This window comes from Chanodichthys erythropterus, chromosome 22 (assembly GCF_024489055.1).
Source record: "Chanodichthys erythropterus isolate Z2021 chromosome 22, ASM2448905v1, whole genome shotgun sequence".
Taxonomy (NCBI): Eukaryota; Metazoa; Chordata; class Actinopteri; order Cypriniformes; family Xenocyprididae; genus Chanodichthys; species Chanodichthys erythropterus.
The window spans coordinates 27,643,126-27,660,825 of NC_090242.1; the positions used below are offsets into that span (position 1 = coordinate 27,643,126).

Genomic DNA, 17,700 nt, shown 5'->3' on the forward strand with positions numbered 1-17,700 from the left:
TAAAAGAATGGAATTGTTACAGAAACAGAGGTATTTTTAGTGTTTTATTTGACAAACATAAACTTTGATCTTTCATGTCAGAAAAGGACATGCAATCTGGGTACATGTGGAGGTCGTTCACAGTACAATGACATCAGTCTGTTACAGTACATTCTTGTGCAAATACTCCTCTTGCTAACTTCAGGGGGCTTTGTCATCAGAACTGGCTTTTCAGAGAACTCAGACCATCCTGAGAAAGATGTGTGCAGCTGGGCACGTTCCCTTACTGGCACTATGCCTAGTATTGATTTTAAGGTTCACTTCTGAAGCATTCTGTATGCCCACATAGCATATCAAATACAGTACTTTATATCAAATATCACATTATTTTATACATATATATATATATATATATATATATATATATATATATATATATATATAGCTCTTAAAATGGTCTAAAAATTAAAACAGATGCTCTTACAGATTAATACAGCTTTTTAATTACAATGCACTTACAGAATTAAAGTTTGGGGCAAGTCAAATACAAACCCCAATATGTTAATGACCATAAATAGTGTTATTAAATGCCTTGAACATAAAAGATCTACAGTGAAACCAATGTAACTTTTCAAGTGAGACTTCTCCATATGCACTACACAATACTGCACTACATACAGTTAAAAAATTAAAGTGCTTGCAACATAGCCTACACACACAATGCTATGGCATATATATTAATTGGGTTGACACATAAATGAATATATTTCAGTCTTCCACTCCGCTATGAATGAACAGGCTCATTAAAAGAACAATGACCATTCCTGGGGGTAGAAAATATAATAAGTTTTCAAATAGGGCAGTTTTAGGACTTGATGAAAGGAGATGGATGGCAGCAGTGACGTACCTGCATAATCCTGTAGTGCACTCTATGTTGTCATGGCAGTATGCTCCATATGGTTTGAACCCCATGATTCGCCACAAAGGGGACATTCGTATCTTGCGGTGCAGTATATGTGATGACTGAAGATCCGATCGCACCTCAGAAGTCGCTAATGGCACAGTAGATACCTAACATATAGGTAACATATGCATTAACATAATTACAATAAGTTAACTTTTTATTAATAATAACTTAACAAGGAATAATAATGAGCAATATATTTAACAGCATTTATTCATCTTTGTTAATAAAAATACATTTGATCATGGTATTTAACAGTGCATTTTTCATGTCAAACAACGTTTGATTTTAAAATGAATTGCGTTTACTAAGAATAATAAATGTTATATAGCCTAGTATGGTTCATATAGCAAAGTGCTACCTAGACTGTAAAAAATATATATATTTTTGTACATTTTTGTAATTTTTTTGTAATAGCTGAAGATTTTACAAGAAAATACTATTGTCGTCTTTGTTTAATTCAATTTCTTTGTAATAATTTGTGAAATTTAATAGTCATTTCTCAGTGAAAACTGATATACCTACACCATTTTCTCAGTGCAGTAATTCTGATAAAAGTGAAAAAGCAGTTTTTTAACAAAAGAAACATTTTCACGCCTGCCAACTTGGTATCACATGTTCTCGCTACCTGTGAAAAAAGTTGTTGGAAAGAGGTGTAAACCCACCTGATACATCAGAACTAGCAAGATCAGTGTGCAGAATCCAAATTTTGCCAGGTGAAAGTGATGCAGATTCATTTTGGTGGTGTTATTCCCTTCAAAACCGTGCTATGTCAGTGTGTCCAGAAGATTTGCTTAAGCTTTGCAATGACCATGTGTATTTATAACCCTGCAACATTGATCTTACCTCCCCACCCTCTCTGTCTATCCGTCTCTTCTGCTCTCTTACTATGCTTAAAGGCCATGGCCAAGATAAAATCACGTGTTTAGTAAATATTTGAGAGTTTACATAAGCTTAAATAGGCCTTAATGTCATCTAGCTTGATTGATGGAAGTAAAAAGTTATTCTGCACTAAATGTTTTACATTTAGATTTACAGTAGCATGCTTTTTACATCATGATTAGATTACTTTTATATAAAAGCAGTATAAACAAAATGAAAGCATTGCATGCACAAGATCTCATACTGGGATTTCTGCAAATGAACTTATTTGAGAATTGAGAATATAAAGAATAAGTTTAACATCATTTTCAAGAGAAAAGTATGTTCCCGTCCATCTCTCTAAATCAATAGGTCATCAAGTACATTCAGATAACATGTAGCCTGTTCATACTAAGAGTCTTGCATGCAGTTGCATCAGTCATTTCAATATGAATATAATTAATATAATAATTAATGTATGCACAGGCAGAATAATGCAACTGATATGAAAAGATTGCAACAGTATTTCACTTATTCTTTTAATTAGTTATTATGCATGCAGTTTTGATTTGTCACACCAAAAGACCATTTAAAATGGAGGGGAAAATAACAAGACCTAAGATAAAATTTCTCTTAAACATTCATATGCATTTTAAATTTAACTCTAAATTGATTGAATAATTTAAAAAAGGTTTTAATAATAGCATAATGCTGAACAACCTCACACAGCTGAGCGGTGAAAGTTCAGCATGTGCTCCGAATGACAGAACAGTGCGATCCTGTCCCTCAATCTACTTATTTAATCAGAACAAACTGAAAAGTTCTAAAAATATTTGTTTTTGGAAAATCTGTGCACTATCACTTTTTTTGTGATGTACACTACATGTTTTTATACAGAACAGTATTGATGCCATTTAAAGAAACAGGCTAAAACAAAGCCCATACGGTTCATGACAACACAAAGTCCATTAGGTTCAGTAATTGTTGTAACAAATGTAATCACACTGGGTGATCAAGAGTAGGTCTATAGGTCGGCTCCAGTTTGTCTGCACTGTCACCTATAGATGGCAACATTGAGCCACTCAGTGTCATTTTGTAATTTGCATATAGCAATGAACATCACATTCTTTGAGAGATGGTTAAAGTGTACTGCCGAATGTGACAAGCATTTTTGGTAAACTAGCATATAGCTAGGCTATTTTAATGTTCTTTTTATTGACACGTGCATGTAATATATTTAAACATAGGCTATTTTTTGTAATAATGATAAAAGTAATTTAGCTCATTTAAAAATTATATTAATTTATAATATATATATGAATATTAACTTTAAACGTAATATCAAATAACACACTGCAGTTAAAATTATAAGCACACCTTATATACAGTAAATACACCTATTCACAATTTATTAAATAAACTTACTTAAATAAGAAATAATAAACACATTTAAAAAAAATCTATTAATTTAAAATCGATTAATTAAAAAAATAGATTAAAGCTAGATTGTTGGACAGTAGTGACAGAGGCCAGCTGTCCGAGACATTCTTAATCGAATGCTTAAGTCATCTTCACAGATCTTATGTATCGGCACTCGGCTGTATATGTCTTAATTTGTACGTCATTGGCATCGGCGCTTGAGTGACACAAGATAGCAAACAAGGTAAATGTTTACTAGTTTCACTTTAACCTAGTTATAGGCAATGAACGACATGTTAACATTATAAATATGTTCTGCAGCAGTTCAGCTTGATGCCATGGTTCTTAAGCTTATGAAAATTACAGCTGGTTAGCAGGCAACCCTTTTAGCTATCCTGCTAACCAGCCCCTTGAGAGTATTTTCCTGAATTTGTCATAGTTCCCTATTGCTGAGAGCTTAAATCAGAGATGAATCACACTAGGAGTGTTACATGCGCTTTTTTTCTACGGCATTTTGCTGCCATTGACCATATTCCTCATATTTCTTTTGCAAGCTAGTTGGCTAAGCTAAAATGACCCATATTTGAAGTTTGCTGATGTCATTAGCTGTGGTTTAGTAACTCAGATGGTACACCTTTAATCTAATCTGCTATTTATTTTACATACATGTAAATATAGGGGAAATGAGCTTTTGCTTTTAATCATAAAGTCAGAAGTTCAAACAATAGCTAAAAACAAGTTTGAAAAATAAGAAAGTTAATATTTTTGAATATTGTTTTATTTAACTTTATTTCTGTATTTTGTTTTTATTTATTTGTTAATGTACCCCAGGCTGTATTTGTAAAGTTTTAAAATAAAAACCATGTAACTAAAGAGAGTTCATTTTTATGGTTTTTAAATTAATTTTCTGCGTAGGTTTGCTGGTAATAAATACATTCTTAATATTATTATTAAATTCTTGATATCACTAATGTAAATTCTATATTCAGAGTGCAGCTGTTTTTTTTAATGCTCAGTCCATAATTATAATAAATGGAATTTAAAAGTCATGATGTAAATATGCAGTTACTATTCAATCTAGAAGTGCATGGTAAACATTAATAGTTAACTTTAAATGGAGCCTCTTATGCTCAGGTCAAAGGACATTTCTATGTCCTCCACAGTCTGGAGGAACGATGGACAACGCTGGCTATTGCAGTGAGAGCTTCAACAGCCTGCAGAGTGGAACCAGCGATGAGGACATGGTGGAGATCGCAGGAGCCACGTTGGACTTTTCCAGCACAGATGACGTGCCTCCTCTGGACCGGGACTATGGCTCAGGTGAGTGCCAAACACATGTGTTGCATTTATAGTCAAGTGAGACAAAGGGGATCAAAAATGGCCCCAGTGACAATTATAATGTGAAGAGGTGACAATATATGTCATATTATTTCTCCAGTGTAGCTGCCACCCAGTTTTATCCTTATTCATTGAGATTCCCATAGTTTTTTTCCCCTTTCTCTCACCACTTGATATAGGTTTGGGGGCAAATGTGTAACGTATAGGTCTCTGGTGTTTGTGTGTCTGTGAGAAAATAGTGGTGAGAATTCGCTGAGGTCACAGCTTCGGTATTTGTCGCCCCCCCTGACAGAAATCCTTTTATCAATGAGATCAAAGTGTACCCTCTAGTTTTTTTCTATTGTAGCTAGTTTCATGTTTTTACCGGTGTCAGGTTTTCACATCCATCCGTTTCCCTTGAACTTCCTCAGCGTTTGATATCAGTTGTTTTGATGTGTGTGATGTGTGATTAGGTACTTTCACACAGTTTATTGGTTGTTTTTTTTTTCTGAAACACTAACATTTTGTGATTATTTTTTCATAAACAACATTGATGTTGTACTCTTTGTGCCCTTATGCACATTTGATGGCGTAGTAATCAATATATAATTAAGCTTGGCTTCTAGAAGGTTGATCATTAACCATAGCTAGTTTTATTGCTGTGTTTTCTGTTGAGTACGTTTATTTCCTGTTCTTGGTACTAGTAAAATCAATTTAATGAAAGTCATGTGAAGAACTGTGAACACTGGAACAGGAATGTGTGTTACCATAAATGTGCAGTGACAACCTTTTACCCCTTTCCCACTAAATGGGGCCTGGTAAATAAATGCAGGCTCTGTGAGCATACAAGACTTTTTTTTTCTAAAACATTAAAAAAAGCAACAACTTTTAAACGGTAGTGATGAGATTATCCCAACTCTTCACTTCTAACGTGAATAATTTCTTCGTTAAAGAAAATCAGGTTTAAGGGACCAGTGCAAATCCAGGTCTTCAGGCCCCTCTGGTCATTTTGGAGGAAAATGTTCCAGATAAAGTGCTCTTGTGATCATTTTGGTATTCTACCTAAGGCCTTGAACTGTCACAGCTTGTTATTTATTAGCACTTTTGAACTGCCTGCATAATATATATCTCTTTCTTATCTGTGCAGGTGGTTCATATGGAGCTGGAGATGGGCCTAATGGGGTTCCTAAACTGATGGATTTGCTAGATGAGCCGGTGCCTGGGGTCGGCACATATGAAGACTTCAACACTATCGATTGGGTCCGGGAGAAATCTAAAGACCGAGATCGCCACAGAGAGGTGACAATACTCAATTGAATCTTTTTAAACATCTTTACTCGGAAAGAAATTAATCATGCATTTTATGTCATCCCGACCAATAAATTACACTTGAGCCGTAGTATAAGCTTATCACACCATGTTTATTCATATGTCACTGCACTCCCACCCCTGAATCTCCATTACCTGAAAGAGTTCCTTGCCACAGTCACCTTTGGCTTGCTTAGTTGGGGTTTAAAAGACATTTCTTATTCAGTAACGTCAATCTGACTGCACTGACACTATCACATGAGAACAAAACTTGAAGAGTGGATTGGTTTGGTTGATGATTAGAGCTCACACTGATAGCTGATTGGTGGAACAATTGGTTTGTTCCGGGTTGTGTTCCTTGCTGGAGCTATATCGGGAGGCTGGAGCGGCTGAAAAGTGTCTGCTGTCATCATACAGTATGAGAGCGGCCTCTAGAGGTGGAATCGCTGATGCCTTGTGCTGTTTATTTTGACACTTGAGGCTGAGCGCTGACACTTCAGATGCATGTTTAAAACACAGAAACTGTATGAATACAGAACACTACAGTACCACTACATGTTGTAATATCATTATAAAGTAATTAAATTGCTGACTAGATGCTGCATTAGCAGAGAAGAAACAGCAGTAGCCTATCTTTGTCATCAAGGCTGAGAGGACGTTAACATTAGTAGTAGTTGTGACAAAAAATACACGCACATCTGACCCAAATGTTTTAATGGCATGATTGTTGCCATCTGTCTGCATGAGTTTATTTTCAGCTGATCACTTATGCATTCATTAGCCGGCGAAGTTGCATATTTAAAGCTAGTGACGTGAGAAAGCAAATTGTTCTTGTAGCCGACAGAAACATGTAAACAAATCTGATTTCAGTTTTTTTTTTTTTATCAGCACTGTGGTAGATATTCAGTTATTTTCATTAGATAATCATCAAGTGTTCTAAAATAGAAGCAAATAAAGTGAGAGACTAATCAGTTCTCTGGCCTTTGTGTAGATATTTAAAGATGGCCATCTTTAAGCATGACTGTTTGGATTTTTATGAAATGGTAACACTTTACAATAAGATTCCATTTGTAACATTAACTAAGGTTAATAAATACTGTAGAAGTATTGTTTATTGTTAGTTTGTTAATTTAATTGTTTACCAATACATTTTTAGAGTGTTACGTTTTGTTTCAGTTTGAATGCATGTTTTTATATTTATTGATATAATTAATATATTCATATTTATACACTACCACTCAAAAGTTTGGGATCGGTAAGATTTTTAATGTTTTTAAAAGAATTTTTGTCTGCTCACCAAGGCTTAATTTATTTAATTAAAAATACAGTAAAAACAGTAATATTGTGAAAAATTATACAATTTAAAATAACTGTTTTCTATTTGAATATATTTTACAAAGTAATTTATTCCTGTGATGCAAAGCTGAATTTTCAGCATCATTACTCCAGTCTTCAGTGTCACATGATCCTTCAGAAATCATTCTAATATGCTGATTTGCTGCTCAATAAACATTTATGATTATTTTCAATGTTGAAAACAGTTGTGTACTTTTTTTCAGGATTCCTTGATGAATAGAAAGTTCAAAAGAACAGCATTTATCTGAAATACAAAGCTTCTGTAACATTATACACTACCGTTCAAAAGTTTGGGGTCAGTAAGAATTTTTTTTTTTTTTTTTAAAGAAATTAAAGAAATGAATACTTTTATTCAGCAAGGATGCATTAAAACAATCAAAAGTGGCAGTAAAGACATTTATAATGTTACAAAAGATTAGATTTCAGATAAACACTGTTCTTGTGAACTTTCTATTCATCAAAAATCCTGAAAAAAAAAAATATTGTACACAAATATTTTGTACAGTTGTAAACAATAAATGTTTCTTGAGCAGCAAATTGACAAATTAGAATGATTTCTAAAGGATCATGTGACACTGAAGACTAGTGTAATGATGCTGAAAATTCAGCTTTGCCATCACAGGAATAAATTACTTTGTCAAATATATTTAAATAGTACACAGTTATTTTAAATTGTAATAATATTTCACAATATTACTGTTTTTACTGTATTTTTAATTAAGTAAATGTACCCTTGGTGAGCAGACGAAACTTCTTTTAAAAACATTAAAAATCTTACCGATCCCCAAACTTTTGAGCGATAGTGTATATTTATTTAATTTAGCACATTTTCATGGTTCAGTACTGTTTTTTTGGAAATGAAGTTCAGCACTGTTTTACTTGGAGTGTTATGTTATTTTTTATTTATTTATCCAGTATCCATTTTAAAAACTATCGGTTGATTAAATCGTTTATCGGCAAGCACGGTCCAACCTAGTTATCAGTAAAATCCACTATCGGTCGACCTCTAATGATGACACTATTGTCTTCTGTAGAGCTGCTTTATAGCTGATTTGAATTTGTTTCATAATTGACGAATTTTGCAACATCGACAGTTATTGGACTGAAATGTGCTATATAAATAAATGTGACTTGACTCCCTGTGATCTTCATTTTCTCGACGTTTTAGATTGCTACCAAGAGTAAAGAGTCAACCTGGGCTCTGATGAAAAGTATCAGCGACGCCTTCTCTGGCTGGCTTCTCATGCTGCTCGTGGGACTAATGTCAGGTTGGTTCATCTTTCTAATATTAAAGAACAAGTATCATGAGGAGTGATTACAAAGCGTCAAATTTGAAAAATGACAACCTTGGATAACTGGCCTCACCATGATGTTTCATAGCATGTGCTGTTCTGTTTGATTCCAGGTGCCCTGGCTGGTGGGATCGACATCTCTGCCCACTGGATGACAGATCTGAAGGAGGGAGTGTGTCTGAACGGCTTCTGGTTTAATCATGAGCACTGCTGTTGGAACTCCAATGAGACAACCTTCCAGGAGAGAGACAAATGCCCTCAATGGAAAAGCTGGGCAGAGCTCATCGTCGGCACCAACAACGGCCCTTTTGCCTACATCATGAATTACTTGATGTATGTGTGCTGGGCACTGCTTTTCTCCTTCCTGGCTGTGTCTTTAGTCAGGGCCTTTGCCCCATATGCCTGTGGCTCTGGAATACCTGAGGTAAGCTAAAGAATTGTAGTGCCTGTATAATATTTAATCTTGCATTTTGACACACATGTTGTTGCACTCCTACATAATAAAGTATAGGCCACTGTTAAAATGTCCCAGTTTTTGTTTGACCTGCTAGATCAAGACCATCTTGAGTGGGTTTATCATCAGGGGTTACCTGGGTAAATGGACTCTTATGATTAAAACCATCACCTTGGTGCTGGCTGTGTCATCTGGACTCAGCCTGGGCAAAGAAGGGCCTCTGGTCCATGTGGCCTGTTGCTGTGGCAACATCCTATGCCACCTCTTCACCAAGTACCGCAGGAATGAGGCAAAGAGACGCGAGGTATGATTTTTACCCATTATAAATCACCCTTAAAATGTTCTTAAACTTTTTGTGCCAAGAAACGAATTAGAAATCTATTATCACAATTCAATATAAATAAAGTAACTATAAATATGTTAGATTTTCATGATCATTTTCCGCCCATTCTGTGTCTGAGCAATAAACATTTGGCTTTAAGAAACACCCTTGTTTGTCTCAAAATTATCCGGTATAATTTGAACTTTCCTTATTCCTCTGTGTGACAAATAAACTGTTAAAATTGAACTGAAATGATCAGAGATTTTGTAAAATCTCTTTCCTAACATTGGAATCCTTCAGAAAGATACTGTACAGAGCTATCTGAACAGATAAAATGAAATTGTATTCATCTTCACAGCACAGTGATGTTTTTTTAAAAAGAAATTATTACTTTCATTCAGGAAAAAAAAAAAAAAAATGTTTAAAGTGACAGTAAAAACATTGAGGTTACAAAAGATTTCCATTTAAAATAAAGGCTGTTCTTTTGATCTTTCTGTTTATCAAAGAATCCTGAAAAAAGTATGAAAGTTGCCACAAAAATATGACGCAGTACAACTGTTTTCAACATGATAATAATGAGATATCTGCATATTAGAATGAGTTCTGAAGGATCGTGTGACACTGATCAATGACAATGACAAACTGATCAATGACACTGACTATATATATATATATATAGTCAGTGTATATATATAATTGTAATGTCACAATATTATAGTCAGTGTATATATATAATTGTAATATGTCACAATATTATAGTTTTTATTGTATTTTAGATCAAATAATTGCAGCTTTGGTGAGCATAATACAAAAAAAAAAAACTTTACAGAGCCCAAACATGAATGGTATTGTATGTTCTAAGGACTATGATTTTTTTTTTTTTTATATAAGGAGCAAGGCACAACTTCTTTCTCCCATCTGTCTCTCTCTATAAATCCAGTGGCTCTAAGGGAGCATTTGTTGTTACATTTTTGCGGCTTGCTGCTAAGGACATTCTGGTTGCCTGTTTTTGTGGTTTTATGTTTTAAACACTCATTGTGAGAATGTTTTTATTGACATCATGTAGACGAGACCAAACATAAGATCACATTTTATTTTTACATTTGAGGCCTTTGTTGATCCAAGCCTTTTCTGTGATAAGCTTAGTCTATTGTTTCACTTCTACCTTTCTTCTCTCCATATGTTGATTAGGTGTTGTCTGCTGCAGCTGCCGTTGGTGTGTCAGTAGCTTTTGGCGCACCGATCGGTGGCGTTCTCTTCAGTCTGGAAGAGGCAAGCATTCTCCACACATACTTCTTTTTGCATACTCTCAACTTTATCAAGTGGCATGTTAATGACTAGAATCACTCTCACATTATCCTGTAGGTGAGTTATTATTTCCCTCTGAAGACGCTGTGGCGCTCTTTCTTTGCTGCGTTGGTGGCGGCCTTCACGCTTCGGTCCATCAACCCATTTGGTAACAGCAGGCTGGTGCTCTTCTATGTGGAGTTCCACTCCCCTTGGCACTTGCTGGAGCTCATTCCCTTTGTCCTATTGGGTATTTTTGGAGGAATCTGGGGAGCTTTCTTCATCCGTGCAAACATTGCGTGGTGTCGCCGGCGTAAGACCACACGGCTGGGTCACTACCCTGTCCTGGAGGTGCTGGTTGTTACGGCGGTCACAGCTCTGCTGGCGTTCCCCAACAGCTACACGCGTATGAGCACCAGCGAGCTGATCTCTGAGCTGTTCAATGATTGCGGCCTGCTGGATTCCTCACAGCTGTGTAACTACACCAACGTGAGCATCACCAAGAGCACCAGCGACGCTCTGCCTGACAGACCAGCGGGACATGAGGTCTACACGGCCTTGTGGCAGCTGTCACTCGCCTTGGTCTTCAAGATGCTCATCACTGTGGTGACCTTTGGCATGAAGGTACTGGGTCAAAGCCATCCATCCTATCTTCCTCTCTTCCATTATCCATCCATCCCTCCCTCCATCTCCCAAGGTCTTGACACACTTTCCATTTCCTTATCGAATAGTTTAATGTTTACACAAACCTCTGTCTGTACTGTCGTCTCCCGTGTGTTCCTCCAGGTGCCTTCTGGTCTCTTCATCCCCAGTATGGCTGTGGGAGCGATCGCGGGCAGGCTGCTCGGTGTGGGTATGGAGCAGCTGGCATATTACCACCATGACTGGGTAATCTTTAGAGGCTGGTGCTCACCTGGAGCGGATTGCATCACCCCAGGCCTCTATGCTATGGTGGGCGCTACTGCCTGCTTGGGTAAGAATCTATTCAACTCTATTCAAACTAGTGTTGTCAAAAGTGACAAGTGACAAAGTAAAAATGTGACTATACCAGCATTTCTCCCTAGCATTTTGAGCTCTGTTGAGCTGATTTTTAAACACCTCTGATTGGCTATTGTGTTCACACACTCATCAGATATGTCTATGATTGGCTACAATGATCAACGCTTCAAAAACATGTTGTAAATAAACATCTTTGACGCTCTTCACAGAGCGCTAACACGGATACACATTGGAGCATTTGAAAGCAGTCGTCTATCAGCAGACCGGTCCACTGATGGACACCTGCTTTCAAACACTCCCGCTTTCAAAACGCTTTCAGACACTTCCTTTGCTTTCAGACGCTCCCGTGTGTTGATCATTGTAGCCAATCACAGCATGTGAACACAATGGCAAATAAGAGATGTTTAAGAATCCACTCAACAGCGCTCAAAATGCTAGGGGTAAATGCTGGCATAGTTACATTTTAAAAATTTCAGTACCAAAGTTGGTACTTTTGACAACACTAATTCAAACTAGTGTTGTCAAAAATATCGATATTTTGATATCTATCAATACTGAAATATCTGAAACGATTCCAATACTCCTTTTCTGCAGTATCGATACATCGATACCAGCTGCGCATTCTCACTTTCTCTTCTCTCCGATGGTGAAGGGACACACACCCCCTGCCTCTCATTCACGGTGCGTTTCCACTGGCATGAAGCAGAGCGAGCATTTTCAGTTCATTCCTTTGGAAGATGAGCTTTATAGTCACACACAAGCGTGAAGCTCAACTTCCATAGGAATGAATTGAAAACGCTCACTCTACATGGCGCCAGTGGACATGCACCGTCACTCATCTCATTCACTCCGGTTGGATTTACTCATTCCCACAGGTTTCAAGCTCATACCAAAAGCGGTGCACCCCTGATCTTTATAAGTGACACTCTCATAAAGCCGCCTCTCAAAGAGCTCGCAAGTACCAAATTGACTTGGTTTTCGTTGAATATTGCGCTTAAACAACATTATGTCAAAATACCCGTCTTGGCGAGTAGGCCTATTCAGTTAAACAGTCAGTTTGGGAACACCGCGCATGTTGTGTAACAGTATATTGGATCTGTGCAGAAGCTCTTAAAGTGACAGCAACCTCATAAACCTGCTGCTGTCTGTCACATTAATCATAAAACAAAAGAAAAAATTAAGGAAATCACTCGCTGCTCTTGTAACTTTAATTGTAAGCATTAATCTTTATTTAATTTTTACAATGATGAAGAACATCCAGTGTTGTTTTTTTTTACATTTAATTACTTTAATTTCTGTAATTTCTCAACTGAATACTATTGTTAGACCCTCCTGAAACACTTAAAGCACTGCTTATTTCATCTGTCTCTTTATCCTTATCTGTTTATTTGTGCTATTGTTTGCAATTTGTTTTTTCTTCTTATTTTATTACTGTTTACTTGTCTTTTTATTGAGTTTCAAATAAAGCCTTCCTGTGCTGTGTTAAAACTATTGCAGCAAAATTACCCAAATTATCAAAAAAGAAAAAGAGAGAAATTAATAATAAAAAAATCTGTATGGCAGTATACATGGCAATTTTCCCCGTGGTATCGACAATTGTATCAGATATCAATATTTTTCAGCGTATCGTATCGAAGTTATAAATTCCAGTATCGGGGCAACACTAATTCAAACTGTTTTCTGTCAAAAATGTGCCATTAGTGGCTTGTCCAGGTGCCTTTTTTCCAGGCCTGTCTTTCTTTCATAGGTGGTGTGACTCGTATGACCGTCTCTCTGGTGGTCATCATGTTTGAGCTAACGGGCGGTCTGGAATACATCGTGCCTCTCATGGCTGCCACCATGACTAGTAAATGGGTGGCAGATGCTCTGGGTCGAGAGGGCATCTATGAGGCTCACATCCGTCTCAACGGTTACCCCTTCTTGGAGTCTAAGGAGGAGTTCAGCCACAAGACACTGGCCATGGATGTGATGCGACCTCGCCGTAGCGACCCCCCACTCTCCGTGATCACACAGGACGGGATGAGTGTGGAGGAAGTCGAGTCGCTCATTGCTGAAACGTCATACAGCGGTTTCCCTGTGGTCGTCTCACATGAGTCTCAGAGACTTGTGGGCTTTGTGCAGCGCAGGGATCTGGTCATCTCTATTGGTAAGAGATTACAGCTTTAGGTGGATTTTTCTTTTGCTGTTTTCAGACCACATTGTACATTGTTTGCCCTGTTCTGAAACGGGGACTTAAAGGGTTAGTTCACCAAAACTGACATTTCTATCATTAATTGCTCACCCTCGTGTCATTCCACACCCGTAAGACCTTTGTTCATCTTCGAAACACAAATTAAGTTATTTTTGATGAAATCCAAGAGGTTTCTGATCCCCCATAGAAAGCAACGCAAGCACCAAATTCAAGGTCCAGAAAGGTAGTAAAGACATTGTTAAAATAGTCCATGTGACTAGAGTGGCTCAACCTTAATGTTATAAAGCAACAAGAATACTTTTTGTGTGGAAAAACAGAACAAAAATAATGACTGAGTCGGCATTGACGTACAACCCGGAAGCACTGCACTGTGTTGACAACATCAGCAGCGTAGGAGAATGGCAGGGAAGAGAAGAAATTCTTGAATAAAGTCGTTATTTTTGTTTTGTTTTTATGCAAAAAAAGTATTCTCAGTGCTTTAACTAACGCTTTAAATAATTAACCCTTTAAATTACAGGACAGTTTAACATAAAAAGGAAAGAAAAGTGCTCATCGACAGAATCAGGCACTGCTGCTTTTTATGTAATTTATTTTCCATTATGACTTTTGATACAACTTGGTTCATGATCTGTTGGGTCTCACCATAACCGAACCACTCCAGAGTTTGCTTTCAATTAGGCTGAACCCACCCCGTTCAGGCAATCTCAGACCGATTGTTTCTGAGTGTGTTTGGCATGTTTATATATGCCATAAATAACCAAACTAAGGGAGGAAACATGCCAGGTCTTGAAACAAACTCTAAAAGCAAGCTAGGTGTGAAAACGCCCATAGATCTTCGATTGTTTACCAATGATTAACACCAGATCTTTGTAGATTAAAGAAGTAGTTCACCTAAAAAATGAAATTCTTTTAACTCATGTTGTTCAAAAGACACTAAAGTGTTTTTTGTTCTTACAATGAAATTCAGTGGTCAAAGTCGTTGTTTTGCACCCAATTTCATTGTATAGACAAAAACATTGAAACATTTTTCAGAAGATTATCTTCAGCAGTTCCACAGTAGAAAGTCATACAGGCTTAGATTGATATGACGGTATTATTTTAGTGAACTATCCCTTTAATTACTTTGTTATTATAGGGCTCATGTGAATTATAGGTCTCTCATGAGAAGGTTTCTTATTTTCCATTTCTCTCTTGCAGAAAATGCTCGTCAGCGTCAGGAAGGTGTGGTCAGCGCCTCCCGAATCTTCTTCACTGAATACACACCTCCACAGCCACCCAACAGCCCTCCGCCGTTGAAGCTTCGTGGTATCATGGATCTCAGTCCGTTTACCGTTACAGACCACACCGCCATGGACATTGTGGTGGACATCTTTCGCAAGCTCGGTCTGCGCCAGTGTCTTGTCACTCACAACGGGTAAAAGCTTGGTTTGCTTGCTCAGTTTTACAGCTCCAACCTCATATTTTTGAGTGTGTCCATGATTTGCTTACATTAGAAATGTTATACATCACATAAATTCGGGTAAGCTCAATATAATTATCTGTTCCTGTCTTCCCACAGGCGTTTACTGGGCATCATCACCAAAAAAGACATTCTGAAACACATGGCCCAGATGGCCAACCGAGACCCTGACTCTATTCTCTTCAACTGAAGTGCCAAACGGGCTGTTATGAAACACCAGCCAGTTTGAAATAACCCACTGGGCAGAAAACACCAGTCTGGCCAAATGATTTGCACTACAGAACTGTCAGTACTGGATTAGCGTCCATTCACACTGTGAATCCATTTGTAGGGTCTTATTGGTACAGGCGCTACAACTGCAGGATGGAGAACCTTCAGCAGCATTCTATGCACTCCAGCAAATAGCTTAAGAGGTGGGACTGAGTGCAACCAAGTCTTGGTGTTTGCAAATAGCCAACCTATCATAACATATCAAAGCATCAAAACATATCACAATATATACACCATACAGACAAGTGACGAAACTGTTGAAATCATTACATTTTGTAGCATAAATCTGTCTAAATATAGACATTCACCTACCTGGTCTACCTTGGATCATATTACACAACCTCAAAACACTTCTGGTCAGAGACATGTCTCATCTTACAGATTTTAGGAGAATTTCTTGTGTATGTCAAGAGGAAGTCACAAGCAATCAGTGATTTCAATCGGTGCATATTTCCCAGGAGTTCTCCTGCCTTCCACTATGCGATGGATGTTAATCATCAGTTAAAACCATTATTTGTTGTTTACATGTTCATGCACTTTTTTTTTTTTTTTTTGAAAACGGTTTAAATGAGCATTTGCGAGTATTCCAGCATCTATAAACTCTCGGGCTGAATTATATGAATTAGTTTTTGAGTATTAACAGTTTATGAATCTGATGATTCAGTTTCCTCATTTTGTCAAGTCTTTATTACAGCTCCAGATTTTGTAGTCAGTCATAAGCAGCACTGTAGACTCATTCTGTATATGTTTTTAAATTACATGCACTTTTCACAATTACAATTTAATTTAACACTAACATTCAAAAGTTTGGGGTTAGTAAGATTCTTCATGTTTTTGAAAGCAGTCACTTATGCTCATCATGGCTGATCAAAAATACAATAAAACAGTAATATTGTGGAATACGATTACAATTTAAAATATCTTTAATATTAATGTCTGTCATGAAAAAGAATTTTCAGCATAATTTCTCCATATGAAGCAGCACAACTGTTTTCAACATTGATAATAAGAAATGTTTCTTGAGCAGCAAATCAGCATGTTAGAATGATTTCTGAAGGATAATGTGACACTGAAGACTGAAATCATTCTAATATGCTGATTTGCTGCTCAAGAAACATTTCTTATCATCAATGTTGAAAACAGTTGTGCTGATTCATATTTTTGTGGAAACCATGATACATTTTTTTTAGGAACATGATGAATAGAAAGTTCAAAAGAACAGCATTTATTTGAATTAGAAATCTACTATAACATTATAAATGTCTTACAGTCATTTTTGATCAATTTAATGCATCCCTGCTAAATAAAAGTGTTTTCTTTTAAAAAAAACCCAAACTTTTTAACAGTAGTGTATGTAGTTATCTCTTAATACCACTGTTAAAACCACAGAGTATGTAGCATTTCCTATGCAAGTTAGATTACCATTATTTTTGGACAATATGAACATGCGATTAATGCAAATGCATTACATGACATTATGCTTGTATGCATTGCCTGTACCATTTATATTCCTATCACATGCATGTCCAATTGTAACCTGAGCATGAAAAATGTCATCTGAATTGTGTCATTTCATGATATACATACAAACCCAAACCCCATTTTAATGTTAAAGCCTGTATCTATCTGGTTCAACCTCTTTTAATAATTTGAATCTGCTAGCTTACCACACCACTCTGTGTCAGTTCACAGTGGGATATAGAATAAATGCTAAGACCATTATAAACCGTACTTGAAACTCCCCTGATGGCTCATTAGCTTGGTTCTCAGTCCTTAGATGATTTCCACAGTATTTCCATTTTTAAAAATATAAGGGCCACTTTATTAAGAACATCTTAGAGCATTGTGTACTAATTTTTGTTGAAAAAATGTTTAATATTTGCCCGAAATCATTTGTTGGGTTGTTTGTACTCATTGTTTAAATTATGTAAACTTGTGTTTTTTTTATGTCAGCATTGTCCATTAGTGTTAAATATGAATGTCACCTTATCATTGTAATTTATTCATAAGCACTACATGAAATATAATTACATGTAACATGCTCTTCAGTGTTTCTTTTTCATGTGGATTGTGAGATTTGGTGATGAACTTTCTCCTTTGTCGTTTATCGAAATTACTGAAAAAAAAAAAAAAAATGTTCCCTGGATCAGATTTGAGACCTTGATATTAACAGGCTACAAGCAAAAAAAGACATTATTTGACAAAGGTTAGATTAACTTTGG

At 36.6% G+C, this 17,700-nt stretch overlaps 2 protein-coding genes across 3 annotated transcripts; one reads left to right on the top strand and one right to left on the bottom strand.

Annotated features, from left to right (window-relative positions):
- Positions 1-46: 46 nt before the first annotated feature.
- si:dkey-22f5.9 (liver-expressed antimicrobial peptide 2-like) lies at positions 47-1,748 on the bottom strand. Its single transcript, XM_067376629.1, has 3 exons — positions 1,609-1,748; positions 887-1,050; positions 47-803 (listed from the first exon to the last, which is right to left on the bottom strand). Exons 1-3 carry the CDS (start codon positions 1,678-1,680, stop codon positions 764-766), a joined length of 276 nt encoding a protein of 91 aa, XP_067232730.1. The 5' UTR covers positions 1,681-1,748; the 3' UTR covers positions 47-763.
- Positions 1,749-3,399: 1,651 nt separating this feature from the next.
- Positions 3,400-17,514, top strand: clcn5a (chloride channel, voltage-sensitive 5a). Of its 2 annotated transcripts, none has more exons than XM_067375905.1 (12): positions 3,400-3,467; positions 4,358-4,543; positions 5,688-5,839; positions 8,373-8,472; positions 8,610-8,920; positions 9,048-9,254; positions 10,464-10,544; positions 10,638-11,183; positions 11,346-11,532; positions 13,306-13,704; positions 14,947-15,163; positions 15,308-17,514. In XM_067375905.1, exons 2-12 carry the CDS (start codon positions 4,399-4,401, stop codon positions 15,396-15,398), a joined length of 2,436 nt encoding a protein of 811 aa, XP_067232006.1. In that variant the 5' UTR covers positions 3,400-3,467; positions 4,358-4,398; the 3' UTR covers positions 15,399-17,514. The 2 variants fall into 2 exon arrangements, with proteins under 2 accessions (XP_067232006.1, XP_067232007.1); XM_067375906.1 differs by having other exon boundaries at positions 3,414-3,467; positions 4,387-4,543.
- Positions 17,515-17,700: the final 186 nt, after the last annotated feature.

Coding starts and splice junctions, on each gene's coding strand:
- si:dkey-22f5.9 (XM_067376629.1), bottom strand. CDS start 1,680: ATGAATCTGCATCACTTTCACCTGGCAAAATTTGGATTCTGCACACTG. Junction 1,051..1,608: donor TGCTAGTTCTGATGTATCAG/GTGGGTTTACAC, acceptor CCTATATGTTAG/GTATCTACTGTGCCATTAGC. Junction 804..886: donor TGCACTACAGGATTATGCAG/GTACGTCACTGC, acceptor TTCTACCCCCAG/GAATGGTCATTGTTCTTTTA.
- clcn5a (XM_067375905.1), top strand. CDS start 4,399: ATGGACAACGCTGGCTATTGCAGTGAGAGCTTCAACAGCCTGCAGAGT. Junction 5,840..8,372: donor ACCGAGATCGCCACAGAGAG/GTGACAATACTC, acceptor TCGACGTTTTAG/ATTGCTACCAAGAGTAAAGA. Junction 15,164..15,307: donor TGTCTTGTCACTCACAACGG/GTAAAAGCTTGG, acceptor GTCTTCCCACAG/GCGTTTACTGGGCATCATCA.